The 14,710-nt window shown below is 35.3% G+C and overlaps 1 protein-coding gene across 2 annotated transcripts; it reads left to right on the top strand.

Annotated features, from left to right (window-relative positions):
* The first annotated feature begins 8,260 nt into the window (after positions 1–8,260).
* On the top strand, positions 8,261–14,149 carry pax1b (paired box 1b). Of its 2 annotated transcripts, none has more exons than XM_058379393.1 (5): positions 8,261–8,415; positions 9,019–9,633; positions 11,558–11,688; positions 12,581–12,696; positions 12,990–14,149. In XM_058379393.1, the coding sequence occupies exons 1-5, from the start codon at positions 8,412–8,414 to the stop codon at positions 13,021–13,023; spliced, it is 900 nt and encodes a 299-aa protein (XP_058235376.1). In that variant the 5' UTR covers positions 8,261–8,411; the 3' UTR covers positions 13,024–14,149. The 2 variants fall into 2 exon arrangements, with proteins under 2 accessions (XP_058235376.1, XP_058235375.1); XM_058379392.1 differs by having other exon boundaries at positions 12,528–12,696.
* The last annotated feature ends 561 nt before the right edge of the window (positions 14,150–14,710 follow it).

Below are 14,710 nucleotides of genomic sequence, written 5' to 3'. Positions count from 1 at the left end.
TAATTCAAAAAGTTTTTTGCTGTGGTCTTGCTGTGACAGACTTACTGACCATTCCATTAGAAATTTGTGACGCTTTCCAAAAATGTTACATTTACATAAAACATCACCATATAGAACGCTCTACTGTACATTTTTTCACTATCACTTTATTATATGGTGTGTATAACATATTAAAATGTACACGTTAATATAAACCTGTGGTGTGAAATACAGTTCCTAGTCCTTTACAGCTACACAATATTGGCAAATGTTTTCGGACACCCCTCCAAATCACTGAATTCAGGTTTGCTCACCAGTGCCCAAAGCAAGGTCCATAAAGACATGGATGGAACTTGACTGGCCTGTCCTGTCCTAACCTCATCCTGATAAAATTCCCACAAACACAATCCTAATCCTTGTGGAAAGCTTTCCTAGAAGATTTGGAGCTGTTATAGCTGCAAAGGGCGAGCCAACTCCATATTACATTCATGTGCATGTAAAGGCAGATGTCCCAAAACTTTTGGTAATATGGTGTAACTTCATTAAACCATGAACTTCAGCATTAATTATTTCAGTATAGAATACAGCACAACAGGGGGTGATGTTTTAAGGGGAAAATCAATAAAATAATATGGCGAAACAAAGTTATTGTTACCATTCAAAAGTAGATTATTTTTGTATCAAGTATTAATGAGATCTTATTTCACAGCAGTTTGCCAACAATATATTTATTACATATTTTTTTATTTTTTCATTAATTCATTAATGTGGTTAATGTTGTGGAATATCCATGAGAAAAGTTATATTATAGCAGCTATTGACAGGAAGTTCAGCTCCAGCTCTTTTTCTCTCTCTTAGAGCAAAGCAGGTTTTACTTGTCTGACGCTGTTTATTGTGTTTTTCCATCACTGTTTTGACCAATGTGTTCAATAAATCTATGTATATCAGTGTAATTCTATGTGTTTGCTAAATATGACTAGTCATGTGACTAGTCCTTAATTTATTACTATGATGTTTATTTATTACTAAAATAAAAGTAATAATAAATAAATACTGTTTTGAGCATGGTGTTCCTGAGCATGATCTTATTCTGACCTGTTTTTTGTCAGAAATATTGTACCCCATACAAGGATTGCCACAAATATTTGTACACATAGAATTTTTGGAAGACTGAGGGACCGTACATATTACAAACAACACACTACAGGAATACATTTGTTTTAGCACTGAATCCATAAAATACTTTTAGTTTGCTGGCTGTAAGTGAAAACTACTTTTTTTGTGTGTCTGTTTCACCAATGACTGATTTTATTTTTCATTATTTTTCTTTTAAAAACCAGGCCTATGTGATCTCAGCTGTAGTTGTTCTATAGTTATCATTCTGGATAATGCAATGGATAACTGCACATCATATTTGTAATACACATGAAGCTTTGTGGAAAATGTGAATCTACATCTAAAACAATTATACATCTTGGACAGCTAGGACAGTATTCATAATAAACAGAATAAAGAGCAAATGCCTAAATCTTGAAAGCATATAAGCCAGTGGAAGGAGTTCAGAAGAAAGCTTTAAAAATGTGCAGTGATTCTGGAGTTTGTGTTGCATTGTATTAATCCCTCTGTAATAACTGAATATTGTTAATGATATGCACAGTGAACTGTTTTACTCCATCTTGAATAAAAACATACAACTTTTTAATACAACTTTACAAAATTTTAATGATTTGCCCAAAAATGAGAACCAACGGTACAAGGGTCTTGTTGTGTCTCTCTCTCAGGTAGCCTTAAAGGTTTCTAAAAACCTTTCTAAAAGCCAATCTGTTGTATAAAATCTGTTTTGTTTTTTTTTCGATTCTGTCATTTCTTAAACACGAAGGACTATGACATGAAACATCCATCCATCCATTGTCTATACCTGCTTTATTCCTAATCAGGGTCACAGGGATCTGCTGGAGCCTATCCCAGCATACATTCGGTGAAAGGCAGGGGTACACCCTGGACAGGTCACCAGTCCATCACAGGGCCACATATAGACAGACAACCTCACACACTCTCACTCACTCTTATGGGCAATTTAGAATTACCAAACAACCTAATGTACATGTTTTTGGACTGTGGGAGGAAACCCGAGTAAACCCATGCAGGCACGGGGAGAACATGCAAACTCCACACTCACTGTTTGAACCCGGGATTCAAACCCAGGATCTTCTTGCTGTGAGGCAACAGTGCTAACCACTAAGCGGCCCACATGAAACATTATTATTATTAGTAGTAGTAGTAGTAATACTGGGTTTTTTGTCCTTGCTCCTGCTGCTACTCAGTAAGATAAAATAAAATGTATGAATTTATTTTTCATCCATCATTCATCATTATTATACCCTAACATTATACCCTTATAATAATAATAATAATAATAATAATAATAATAATAATAATAATAATAATTGTGATTATTATTATTATTATTATTATTATTATTATTATTTGATGATAAGTTAAAATTTCCCTTACATAGTCTTATTAATACACTAATAGTCTCTATATTCATATACATCATTTAAAGAACACAAATGGTGGCCTAGTTAAACCCTTTCATGCATAGCATCCACACATTAATGCACAGTCAATTAAAGGTGATTCTTTAGGAAATCAGAAAGTGTAAATCATCTCTAAATCACTTGAAATCATAACTGTCATTTAACATAATTTGCCCTTCTCGATGCAGCATGGCTGATGAAACATTACATTTCATTTTTCATAATCCTGATCTCTCATGAAATAATCTGCATCATGCAACAGTTTTAAAGCACTTAAATCTTATACCTCACAAATATTGTTATATTTTGTCCAGAAGTGAGATTTTCAACATTTAACATTTCTATTTTCATATCTATTTTAGGAGATTTTTATGTGCAAATTTAGTTTCAAATATTTGTTTTTACTAGAAGTGTTATGCTGAATCATTTTTAATTATTTTATATATACAAAAGGACAATCTATTAAAAAATAATTTTTTATACATAACGTTTAGGAAAACGTCTGGATATAGTGTGCCTTACAATGACTATAAGGTATATATTTGGACCTTATTGCTTTTAGAATAAATATTTAAAGATGTACAATTTCCACATTTAAAGACACATACTAATGGTACAAAAAGCAAAGGTACCGCACCAGCACACTTTGCAGTACCTTGTTATATTACAATGTTCCGGTACAACAACAAACTGAACATGGAACATTTCTGCCACCGCGTGGTGAGTTTCGGTATTGCAGGATGATGAACTCAAGTCAAGAAGTTTTTATTCAAGATTCAATATTCAAGATTCAAGAAGCTTTATTGTCATTTCAACCACATATAGCTGACGCAGTAAATAGTGAAATGAAACAACGTTTCTCCAGGACCTGGTGCTACATAAACATACAACATAAAGTTCAAATACTAAAAACAACCCAGAGCTAGGACAGAAGTTTGTCCAAGCCAAGTACAATCACACACCTTGTGATATTAAAATGATGATTTTTTGAGGAACAAATACATATAAAATAAAATAAAATAAAATAAAATAAAATAAAATATTATATTATACTATATTATGTTATAACACCACCACCCCAAAGAAATTACAATAGAATAAAATAAAAAATAACTTGTAAAAAAAATTAGTACAATTGCTGAACGTTTCTTATTTACAAGTAAAAACAGGAGAATCAATATGAATTGCCATGTCATGTGATCTATGACATATGTCTAATAAACCTAAAGACATATCTTAACAAATTGTTTAATATTAATTAATTAATAAAATTAATAATTATTAATAAAATATTCCTGTTAACACAGAAAAAATAAATATTTACACATTTTTCCAAAACCTGACTCGCAGTCTTTACAGGCTATATCCCAGGACACCTATAAAGGGAGAACCAATCGGAGGTAGCCTATGACACACTAAGAGAAAGCAAGCCAAACTAATACCTTGTACATTGTAAATTGCTGCTAAACAGCAGGACGTGGAAGATTGCCTTCAGGAGTGTCAAGGTGGTACCGATTAGGGAAATGAAAAGTATCTCTCCAATACTTTTTTAACTCTTGAAGGTTAGACTACTAAACCTCCTACTACATGTCTACACATACCTGATTGATTGATTGATTGATTGATTGATTGATTGATTGATTGATTGATTGATTGATTGATTGAACTTCCATTTCATCCAAAAAGTTTTCAGTAGGGTTAAGGTCAGGGTTCAAGTTCTTCCACATCAACAACTCCTACTACATGTCTACACATACCTGATTGATTGATTGATTGATTGATTGATTGATTGATTGATTGGTTGATTGATTGATTGATTGATTGAACTTCCATTTCATCCCAAAAGTTTTCAGTAGGGTTAAGGTCAGGGTTCAAGTTCTTCCACATAAACTTTAGCAAACCATGTCAGGTCAGTTTGTGTACAGGGGCATTGCCATGCTGGAACAGGTTTGGGTCTTTTAGTCCAGGTGAAGGGACACTGTAATGCTACAGCATAAAAATACATTGTATATAACTACATATAGACCATTTAGACTATCTCTGGAGCTGATCCTGAATGGCCAACAGTTCCCTGAATAATGAAGATCAGTCTTATGACAATAAAACCCACTAGTCTTTACTTATTTACTTATTACCCCTGTTTCTGTATCTTTCCTTCTAAGTAAATTACAGTACTCTCAAACACCTCCCCCCTTTCTCCCCTCTCTCTCTCTCTCTCTCTCTCTCCAGAAGTTTTCATTAGTGCAAGACATAATTCTGTCCACACGAGGGAGCAGGAGGATAAGGCAAATCCTCACAGTGTTCGCTCCAGCTTGATCAATTACAACTCAGTTAAATACATGTTTACTATGTAAACATGAAACACACGCACACAGCATGACACTTCAGACATGAATATTATTTGGCATAAACTGTGTAAATAAGTATAGTTTTCTCATTGTTGTATTTTTTTCAGTGAAGCTTTCGTTGTAGTCTCCTCAAAAATTAGGTCATGAATTTTAATCACACTCTTATCCCCACCACTAAACATGCATATTTATGTAAATATGCAAATATATGGCGGATGTAGTACAGCACACAAAGTTTGTCGAGAAACAGGACACTGTGAACAAATGAACTGCATCAGTTTTTCAAGGCAAGAAAGAAAGAAAGAAAGACAGGAAGGAAGGAAGGAACGAAGGAAGGAAGGAAGGAAGGAAATAGATAGATAGATAGATAGATAGATAGATAGATAGATAGATAGATAGATAGATAGATAGATAGATAGATAGATAGATAGATAGATAGATAGATGTTCAGCGCAATGTTTACTGCTAGGAAACTGGTAGGTTAAATTTTCGACCGAAACAAGAAAGTGAGCCAAAAATTGAAAAATATACACACTTTACACTTGCACTTGATATAGAGAAGGTGTTCACTGTACGTGTGGTTTAATCATTTTTCTGGTATTAATCATGAACAGATACACTATATTGCCAAAAGTATTCGCTCACCCATCCAAATAATCAGAATCAGGTGTTCCAATCACTTCCATGGCCACAGGTGTATAAAATCAAGCACCTAGGCATGCAGACTGTTTTTACAAACATTTGTGAAAGAATGGGTCGCTCTCAGGAGCTCAGTGAATTCCAGCGTGGAACTGTGATAGGATGCCACCTGTGCAACAAATCCAGTCGTGAAATTTCCTCGCTCCTAAATATTCCACAGTCAACTGTCAGCTGTATTATAAGAACGTGGAAGTGTTTGGGAACGACAGCAACTCAGCCACGAAGTGGTAGGCCACGTAAACTGACGGAGCGGGGTCAGCGGATGCTGAGGCGCATAGTGCAAAGAGGTCACCAACTTTCTGCAGAGTCAATCGCTACAGACCTCCAAACTTCATGTGGCCTTCAGATGAGCTCAAGAACAGTGCGCAGAGAGCTTCATGGAATGGGTTTCCATGGCCGAGCAGCTGCATCCAAGCCATACATCACCAAGTGCAATGCAAAGCGTCGGATGCAGTGGTGTAAAGCACGCCGCCACTGGACTCTAGAGCAGTGGAGACGCGTTCTCTGGAGTGACGAATCGCGCTTCTCCATCTGACAATCTGATGGACGAGTCTGGGTTTGGCGGTTGCCAGGAGAACGGTACTTGTCTGACTGCATTGTGCCAAGTGTAAAGTTTGGTGGAGGGGGGATTATGGTGTGAGGTTGTTTTTCAGGAGCTGGGCTTGGCCCCTTAGTTCCAGTGAAAGGAACTCTGAATGCTTCAGCATACCAAGACATTTTGGACAATTCCATGCTCCCAACTTTGTGGACACAGTTTGGAGCTGGCCCCTTCCTCTTCCAACATGACTGCGCACCAGTGCACAAAGCAAGGTCCATAAAGACATGCATGACAGAGTCTGGTGTGGATGAACTTGACTGGCCTGCACAGAGTCCTGACCTCAACCCGATAGAACACCTTTGGGATGAATTAGAGCGGAGACTGAGAGCCAGGCCTTCTCGTCCAACATCAGTGTGTGACCTCACAAATGCGCTTCTGGAAGAATGGTCAAAAATTCCCATAAACACACTCCTAAACCTTGTGGACAGCCTTCCCAGAAGAGTTGAAGCTGTTATAGCTGCAAAGGGTGGACCGACGTCATATTGAACCCTATGGATTAGGAATGGGATGTCACTTAAGTTCATATGCGAGTCAAGGCAGGTGAGCGAATACTTTTGTCAATATAGTGTATCTAATATTTGTAGTATCACGGTTGACCTTAATATTACGTAATACTACATTTAAAACAATATTCCTTAGTCAGAGTGACAGTGCTATCCATTACATTTCTTTTCTTTTCTTTTCTTTATTTCCATAGAGAAATGATTTTCACTGAGAATGATTTTCTCTGAGAATAACACGATTCCTTGTGAACTTTGTCTAAAATAAATATTCGACCGGAACTGAGTGTTCATGATGAATAGGAACACACCACAGAAAATCACATCCGAATAGGTAGACAAGAAAAGATCCGCACTATTAAAGACACTGCAGTAATATCCCCGAATTCGTGTTATTATAACGTTATTATTGAACACATCAGTCCAGCTCCATTTCCACATTTAAAGACAAATAATAAAACTCTACACTTGGAATCTGTTCAGTGATAATAGATTCATTAGGTGTTAATTTTAATAAACATTTATCTTCACAGCCATAAAATCTGTCAGCTCAGTCCGTATTGCAAAAAGCTTTGGACAAAGACATCTGATAATAGCATTAAACACAAACAAATAATAAATCATCATCGGTGGAATATTTAGATCTTCCTTCACTTTAATGGTAAGCATGTTGGTCTATAGTAAAGAAAATAGAACAAATAATAATATAACAATATAACAAATAATTGAGGAAAAAGATATATGTGTACGCACCTGTTTGATTGGACTGCTTTTTTATTTAATATCGAAAATGACTTTTCCGCCACACAAGAAGAAGAAGAACAACAACAATAATAACAAAAATAATAACAACAACATGTGTGTGTGTGTGTGTGTGTGTGCAATTAAATATATCAGAATATTAAAAATGTATTATTAATTAAACAAAAAAATATTTTTAAAAAATATATTTTTGGTTTTATTTGTGTTTTTGTTTTTTATCTGTATAGTTTCACTTTTTGCATAAGGAAGGCCAAATTCAACCACTTAATTTAAATGTACAAGACAAAAACCCATCATAATATGTTTACTGGGCCGTGTTCCTTATTTTCAGGCGCAGTCTGCACTTACCTTCTCAAACTATAGCTTTCACAACGAGAGGTCGTCATGATGCGCATGCGTGGTTTTTGAGAGCGTGGCCTCTGCAGTAACTTGCTGCCTCATTGAGTTGCTGTACAGTCTGGTTAGATTAAAACAAAAACCCAGAGCATGAAGATGTGTTAGATCTTACAGCTAATATTTGTATAAGTTCAGAGATCTGTGTTCTTGGATAAAATGGTTATTAACATAAAGATTATAAGCTATTAATGAAAATGTTGACTCATAAATTAAAAAAGAATATGCCTGGACAATGAATAAGAAGTAAGAAGTTCTTCACTTATGAATGATGTCTAATGACCAGTGTTGCTCTATTTTTCTTTGGGGAAAAACTCCTTTAAGCTGGTAAATACCCAGTGGTTGTCCTTGTTGCTGCTGCATGAACTTATGTTTTTGGAACAGCATGAGTGCAATAGGAAGTATGATGAAGAGCTTAAGCTAAAGGGAGGAGTTTAATCCACGCAAACACACACCAGCAGTTGTGTGCAGTTCCTCGGTACTCTCATTCAGTGGAAAGTGGAGGTCAGATGTAAACGGGAGACAAGAAGTAGCTGCTTTTCCAATGTGGACAAGATCAGAGTAAAGAGTGAACATCGTAAAGTCTCTGCAAATGGGTAAGTGTATTGTTTATTCTGTTTAAAATATTGAGATAAAAATGAAAATTTTCAAGATAATGACATTATTTTAGCTTAGGCTATTAACACCTGGCAAATTTGCTAGTTGTTAATAATAATTTCCCAATTTACTACTAGCTACATTGTTTAATGCCTAGTTTAGAGCCCCAGAGTTTTCTCTGTTTTCTTAGGCTGTAGTATTTTAGTATTTAGCAGAAAACTAACTGAAAATTGACTTGATTTAGCATAACATCCAGACTTGCATTTTTCCAGACAAGTCTACAATAACTGACGTATTTTAATAAATGCAAATGGAGATTATTTTTGTATTGTGTAGTCTTAAATTAAAATATATCTTGCAAATATTTCTCATCATCCATGTGAAGTCACTATTCGTGCATAGTGTTGAGGTTATTATAGTTATTCTAGCATTCTGCAAATTAATAAAAACCTGCATTATTCATACGAGGCCTATAATAGTGTAGTAAATGAATACTCCAGGATTTTTACAATATAAGGTGGTCTGCATTTAAGTTATAATAATAATAATAATAATTATTATTATTATTATTATTATTATTATTATTATTATTATTATTACAGAGCAACCGTCCTACGGCGAGGTGAATCAGCTGGGCGGCGTGTTTGTGAACGGTCGGCCTCTACCCAACGCCATCCGCGTGCGCATCGTGGAGCTCGCGCAGCTCGGTATTCGCCCGTGCGATATCAGCCGCCAGCTGCGCGTCTCTCACGGCTGCGTGAGCAAGATCCTGGCCCGCTACCACGAGACAGGCTCCGTGCTGCCGGGTGCCATTGGCGGCAGCAAGCCGCGCGTGACCACACCCAACGTGGTGAAAAGCATACGGGAGTATAAGCGCGCGGACCCGGGTATGTTTGCCTGGGAGATTCGGGACCGGCTGCTGGCCGACGGTGTGTGCGACAAATATAACGTACCGTCGGTGAGCTCCATCAGTCGCATTTTGAGGAATAAGATTGGGAACCTGTCGCAGCCTGGACAGCACGAGACCGGCGTTAAACCTCACGCCCCGCCGATTCCTTACAGCCCTGTGTGTGCTTATCCCTACCCCAACGCCATCTCACCTACCGGCACAAAACTCGGCGGCCCTCCTGGTGTCGGGGTCGGTCTGTCTCGGGCCTGGCCTTCAGTGCACACCGTCAGCAACATCTTAGGGATACGAGCTTTCATGGACCCCTCAGGTAATTAAGCAACTTCTTTATTGGTTTTGTTCATTTTTTTTAAAGCAGGTAATAAACCTGAGACCAGAGTATTATTTACATTATTACAAACAGACGAATGCAGAAAATCTAAAGATAAATAAATGATAATAAAATAAAAATGACAATACATGTAAAGAAATACAAAAATGCAAAGCAAAGAAAAATATAAAACGTGATGTAGAAAATAAAAAAATATAGTTAATATAAATAATATAAAGTAATGAAACTGTGATTGTCAACAATAAAACGTAAAATTATTCTAAAACGTATTGTTTGTTAGATTTTCACACAAAATGTAAATGTAACATGTTTGTATTATTATTATTAGTATTATTATTATTATTATTATTATTATTATTATTATTTAAAATAATACTTTGCAGTGCTGTATTTAAGAAGGTGTTCTTGCGGACTCTTATGACTTTGGGATGCAGGATGTAGCTAATGTAGTATGGGTCAATGAGCAAATTAATATGTCCAGGTGTAAAGTGAAAATTGATCATGTGTACTTTATACCAAACTGGAACTGAGGAAATGCAATACGTGTGTGAGAGTGCGTGCTCGGGTTTTTACCCAAATCATCTGCGACAGTGGCGTGGATTATTACAGGAGCACTGTGTGGCTAATATTTGAGTGTGTGTTAGGTGATTATTTACATTTTAATCGATCTTAGGGAAAATGTGTTGGGTGTAAACCTTATCAACTGTGCGTTAGTGTGATCGGAAAGTAATAGGAAACAGTGTGTTAAGTATGTGGTACAGTGTATTAGGGTATAAGGGATTGTGTTAAGAATTTGACATCATATATAAATATACATACAAATATATACTTAGGTAATGTTAGCAGTGGATAGTAATTAAAATCAATATAGACTTGCAAATAAACATAGCTCAGAGGAAATTTTGAATAGTAAGTTAGGGCGACTCGGTATTCCCTCTGTGTGTGTGCATGTCTGTGTGTATGCGCCGTGCCCTGCAACAGACTAGCATATTCCCACCTCATGCCCGGGGTTCCTGGCCTCCGGTTCCAAAAGAGACCCTGACCAGGATATAAATGCTTACTAAAAATGAATGAATCCAATTTTATTTTGTTATCTACTTTTTAATATATTTTTTTTTATTTGTTTTACTCTGGTTACATTCATTTCTATGGTTAATAAAAGAAAATACTAGTAAGTATCAAATAAATATTTTTTTTAGGGACACGGCTATGTGCCTCCTGTTTTTATCTGATATTAAATAATAGCCTATATCAATTCACTCTTAAATGGTTTTAGTCTTTAGGCTTATCTCATCATCATAAGAATCAATAAAGGATTAATGGAATTCTTCCGTGTGATAAACATCATTGATTCGTTTCTTTAACAATTATCTGCAATTTATGCAATAATCACGGCGATTAATGTAATCACTCTAATAAATTGTCGTGCAAATAATACAGTTAATACGACTTAAAATAACATTCAAATCCCCAGCTGACTAAAGAACTAACCGTAAGAGATCTAGATGTTGTGTTGTTAATATCATTGTTGTTTACAAAATTAAACAAATAATAACAAATTAGTTACAAATTGGAAATACTAAAATAATATTTTTCTATATTTAATATCTTCGGTAACCATTCGATGAACCATTTGAATGGCCTTCATTCATTTTTTGTAAAAAGCATCCTAGCGTTTTGATTACTTTTTAAAGTCTGTATTAATATATTTATTTAACCTTATCATTTTACTCTTTTTATTTTTAGTAGCAGTTAATATGTGTGTCATTATCACTGTGTCATTTTTTTAGTATTAGTAAGTCTGTATTTAATAAGGCATAGTCCACAATAATGTATTTTAACTATGCACATATTGCAGACCACATATTATTTAAATAAAAGTTTTTCCTGATTCTCTCTATAGCTATCGCTGGACCAGAGGGCTATCAGCAGAAAATGGAGGAGTGGCCATGTGTAAACAGAACATCATTTCCCTCCCATGCAGTTAACGGCCTTGACAGATCACCTATAGACACGGATATAAAATACAATCAGGTATTTAATGCATCTGAATATCTATTTTTTCTGTTTGATTGTCCTGTTAAGTAATTGAGCAAACCCTTCCACATTTGAAGCCAATTTAACGGCAAATTTGTAAAAAAAAAAAAAAAAAATTACGAGTTATATGATCTTAGTAAAAATAAATTTAAAAAAAATGATGGGTGGTTGTAAAAATCTGTGACTGTATTTGTCTACAGATACAGCTTCCCCGTGAGAAATAGCTCCAGACAGAGCCTTTTGTAAGAAAAGCCACGGATCGTTAATCCTCACACTGAACTTTTAGCGAAACTGTAAAATGGTATAAAAGGGGGATATGAAAATGGCAGAAGTAAAAAACAATCAAAACAAATTGTAAATGCAAATCTTCTGCTTCTGCTGGCTAAAGTATGATTTCAGTCTAACCTCAAAACACGTGATATTCGAGGTTATAACCTGGGAAATGGTTTTAATTAGAAAACAAATCTCTCGCTGAATTTTTCCATAATTCTTGGAACAAAATGAAAGTCATATCCAAGAGCAAAAAATGAGCTGGGGACATGATATTAAAATGGTAGATATATCTGCTTTTTGGTGTTCCTTTGTCATGTGAGCCATGTTATTGTTGATGTTTAGTAGTAATAACTCAAGGCTTGATTACTGGAAAGATAAACGCAGGTCTCCTCGATCTAGCACCATTTTGCTCTTCTAATCCAACTTCACTAATAGAGTAGAATGTTTGTAGCTTATATTGCTGATCCCTTTATTGGTTTTACCTTCTCACTTACATTCACGATCATCAAGACTATTTTTAGCTTTCTAAACGCAAACTAATGATGTATTCGTGTCTCTGACAGTCTCCCTCGAGTCTTAGCGGATATATGCCCCCCTGCCCCTATTCTTCCCCCAGTCAGTGCGGGGTGTACGGGGCAAACTATGGGCATCACTGGCAGCCTCAGGGAACAGGCCTGGCGCACAACGACTCACACCTTCACACTGCCATGAACTTCAAACATCCATCAGATGGTGAGTTCTTATTCCTGCTGGCTTGTTTGGGTTATATGCAGGGCTGTTTAGCATTTATTGCTAAATGTGCTTTTAATGTTGCTGGATAATGCGTCTTATGATTAATTCAGCATGAGATTCGTGCGCGTGCCTTACCAAATGCGTCTTGCTTTTTAAGCAGCAAGCATGTTGTCAGAAAATTTTGCGCCCGTTGTTAGCTCAATGTGTGTGTGTGGGGGGGGTGGTTTAGACAAACACGGACGAAATAAAAGACTTATTTATTTCTCTAAACTTCGCCCACTTTTGGTTTGCAGTGGCAGACAGAAAACCTCCGAGTCCTCTGATTAAGCAGCAGCATGATGTACTGAGCAGCGCTCACAGCCTGGCCTTACCCACTTCAGCCTCATAAACGTGGACACACGCCCACACAGTTCAAATGAACGCTTCTCCTGTTGTCCTAATTTAAATAGTAAGTAAAACTATGCCGTAAATGTTCAGTAAAATTCTACACCGCTAAAAACAAACACGAGCGCAGGTTATCATATCACTTTGAATAATATTGGTGATTGTAAAAGCCAAATGCGTGCAATGCACTTCTCCTGACATGACATACGAGCTCCATAACATTGGTCACCTCACTCATTTTAATTGGTATTACTGGGAAAAAAAACAAAGTCTTTACACTATTTAATTGATTTTCTTTCAAGCAAGTTATACAAAAAATATACAGTGCGAATATCGACTGTTTGGGGAATATGCGTAATTTTTATCCAGCTGTCTACTTCAGTTTATATCAATGTTTATGATTGCCTTACTTGAAAACTTTGTAAAAACGCATCAGAAACATTAGATAACTGGGTAGAATTTAGCTAGGTGCTGTTAGTATTTAATTCCAAATGAACACAAGCAAAGCTTTCACTAAGGATTATAATATAAGCGGATAGACTAGTCTTTTTTTGCCCTGTAATAAAAATCTGACAGCATTATTTACACGGTTGTCAAATTGGGCTCCAACCAGCTGTTATTATTACTAAATAACACTGGGAATACAAAAGTGACACATGAGCCTGCAGCTATAACCTAATCTTATTTTATCGAATATTCGTGATATCTTCATAAATCACATTTAAATGTTACAGTCTGTGCTTGGTGATATTAAATTGCTGAGGATTTCAAACATTTGGCTGAATTTAACATAACATTCCTGATTGCTGTTTCAAAGGGAAATTTCAGAAAAAAGGGGGTTATTATACTAGTATAACTTTAACTGTACAGGAAGTTTGAAAAAGGGTTAAAATCGGTAATTAATTTAATTTTCATTGTTGGAACTGTGGACCACAGGTGATTTCTGCAATATTTGCAGTCAGTTTTGTGTCTTTGGACAGTGTAATGACATTTAATTTTATACTAAGTTTAATTAAAAAGAAATGATAAACCTAAAAATGCAATGAAATTGTTGTTGTGTTGATGAATATGATAAATGTATGACAGCCTATGTCTTGTGAATGTGGATTTTTTTTTTTTGATTTAGCTAAAAAATATCAAAGTATACATTTAAAAAAAAATATTAAAGTACACAATAAAGTATAAATCTATACCTTATTTTAATATTTGCAGGCTGAACTCAGAAATGTAATGAGAAAGGTGAAACTTTTTTTTATTATTATTGTGATGGCCACAACGAAATCCTAGCTATATTATTTATAGTCAAAATTCATCTGTCTAATAAACGCATGTTCAAAAGAAATGGACTTTTGTGGAGTTTTTTTTTTTTTTTAAAACTATCCACAGAAAAAGTTAGTTTTTTTTTTTTTTAAAGCTATGGTAGTGCCCATTTTCATTTAAAGTCATTTTCTATTTCGATTACAATAATGCTTACAAAAGTATTTATGAAGTGCGAGTAGTCTAATATTTAATATAACATTTAATACTTATGTATATATAATATGTTATAATAAGTATAAAATATCTAAGTTCCATATTTTATTTTATTTTTGTTTGTTTGCTTGTGTTTGTTTGTTTGCTTTATTTGCTT

The sequence above is a fragment of the Hemibagrus wyckioides genome, linkage group LG25, assembly GCF_019097595.1.
Source record: "Hemibagrus wyckioides isolate EC202008001 linkage group LG25, SWU_Hwy_1.0, whole genome shotgun sequence".
Classification (NCBI taxonomy): Eukaryota; Metazoa; Chordata; class Actinopteri; order Siluriformes; family Bagridae; genus Hemibagrus; species Hemibagrus wyckioides.
The sequence above is the reverse complement of the archived record's forward strand: the minus strand, read 5'-3'. Positions and strand labels throughout refer to the sequence as shown.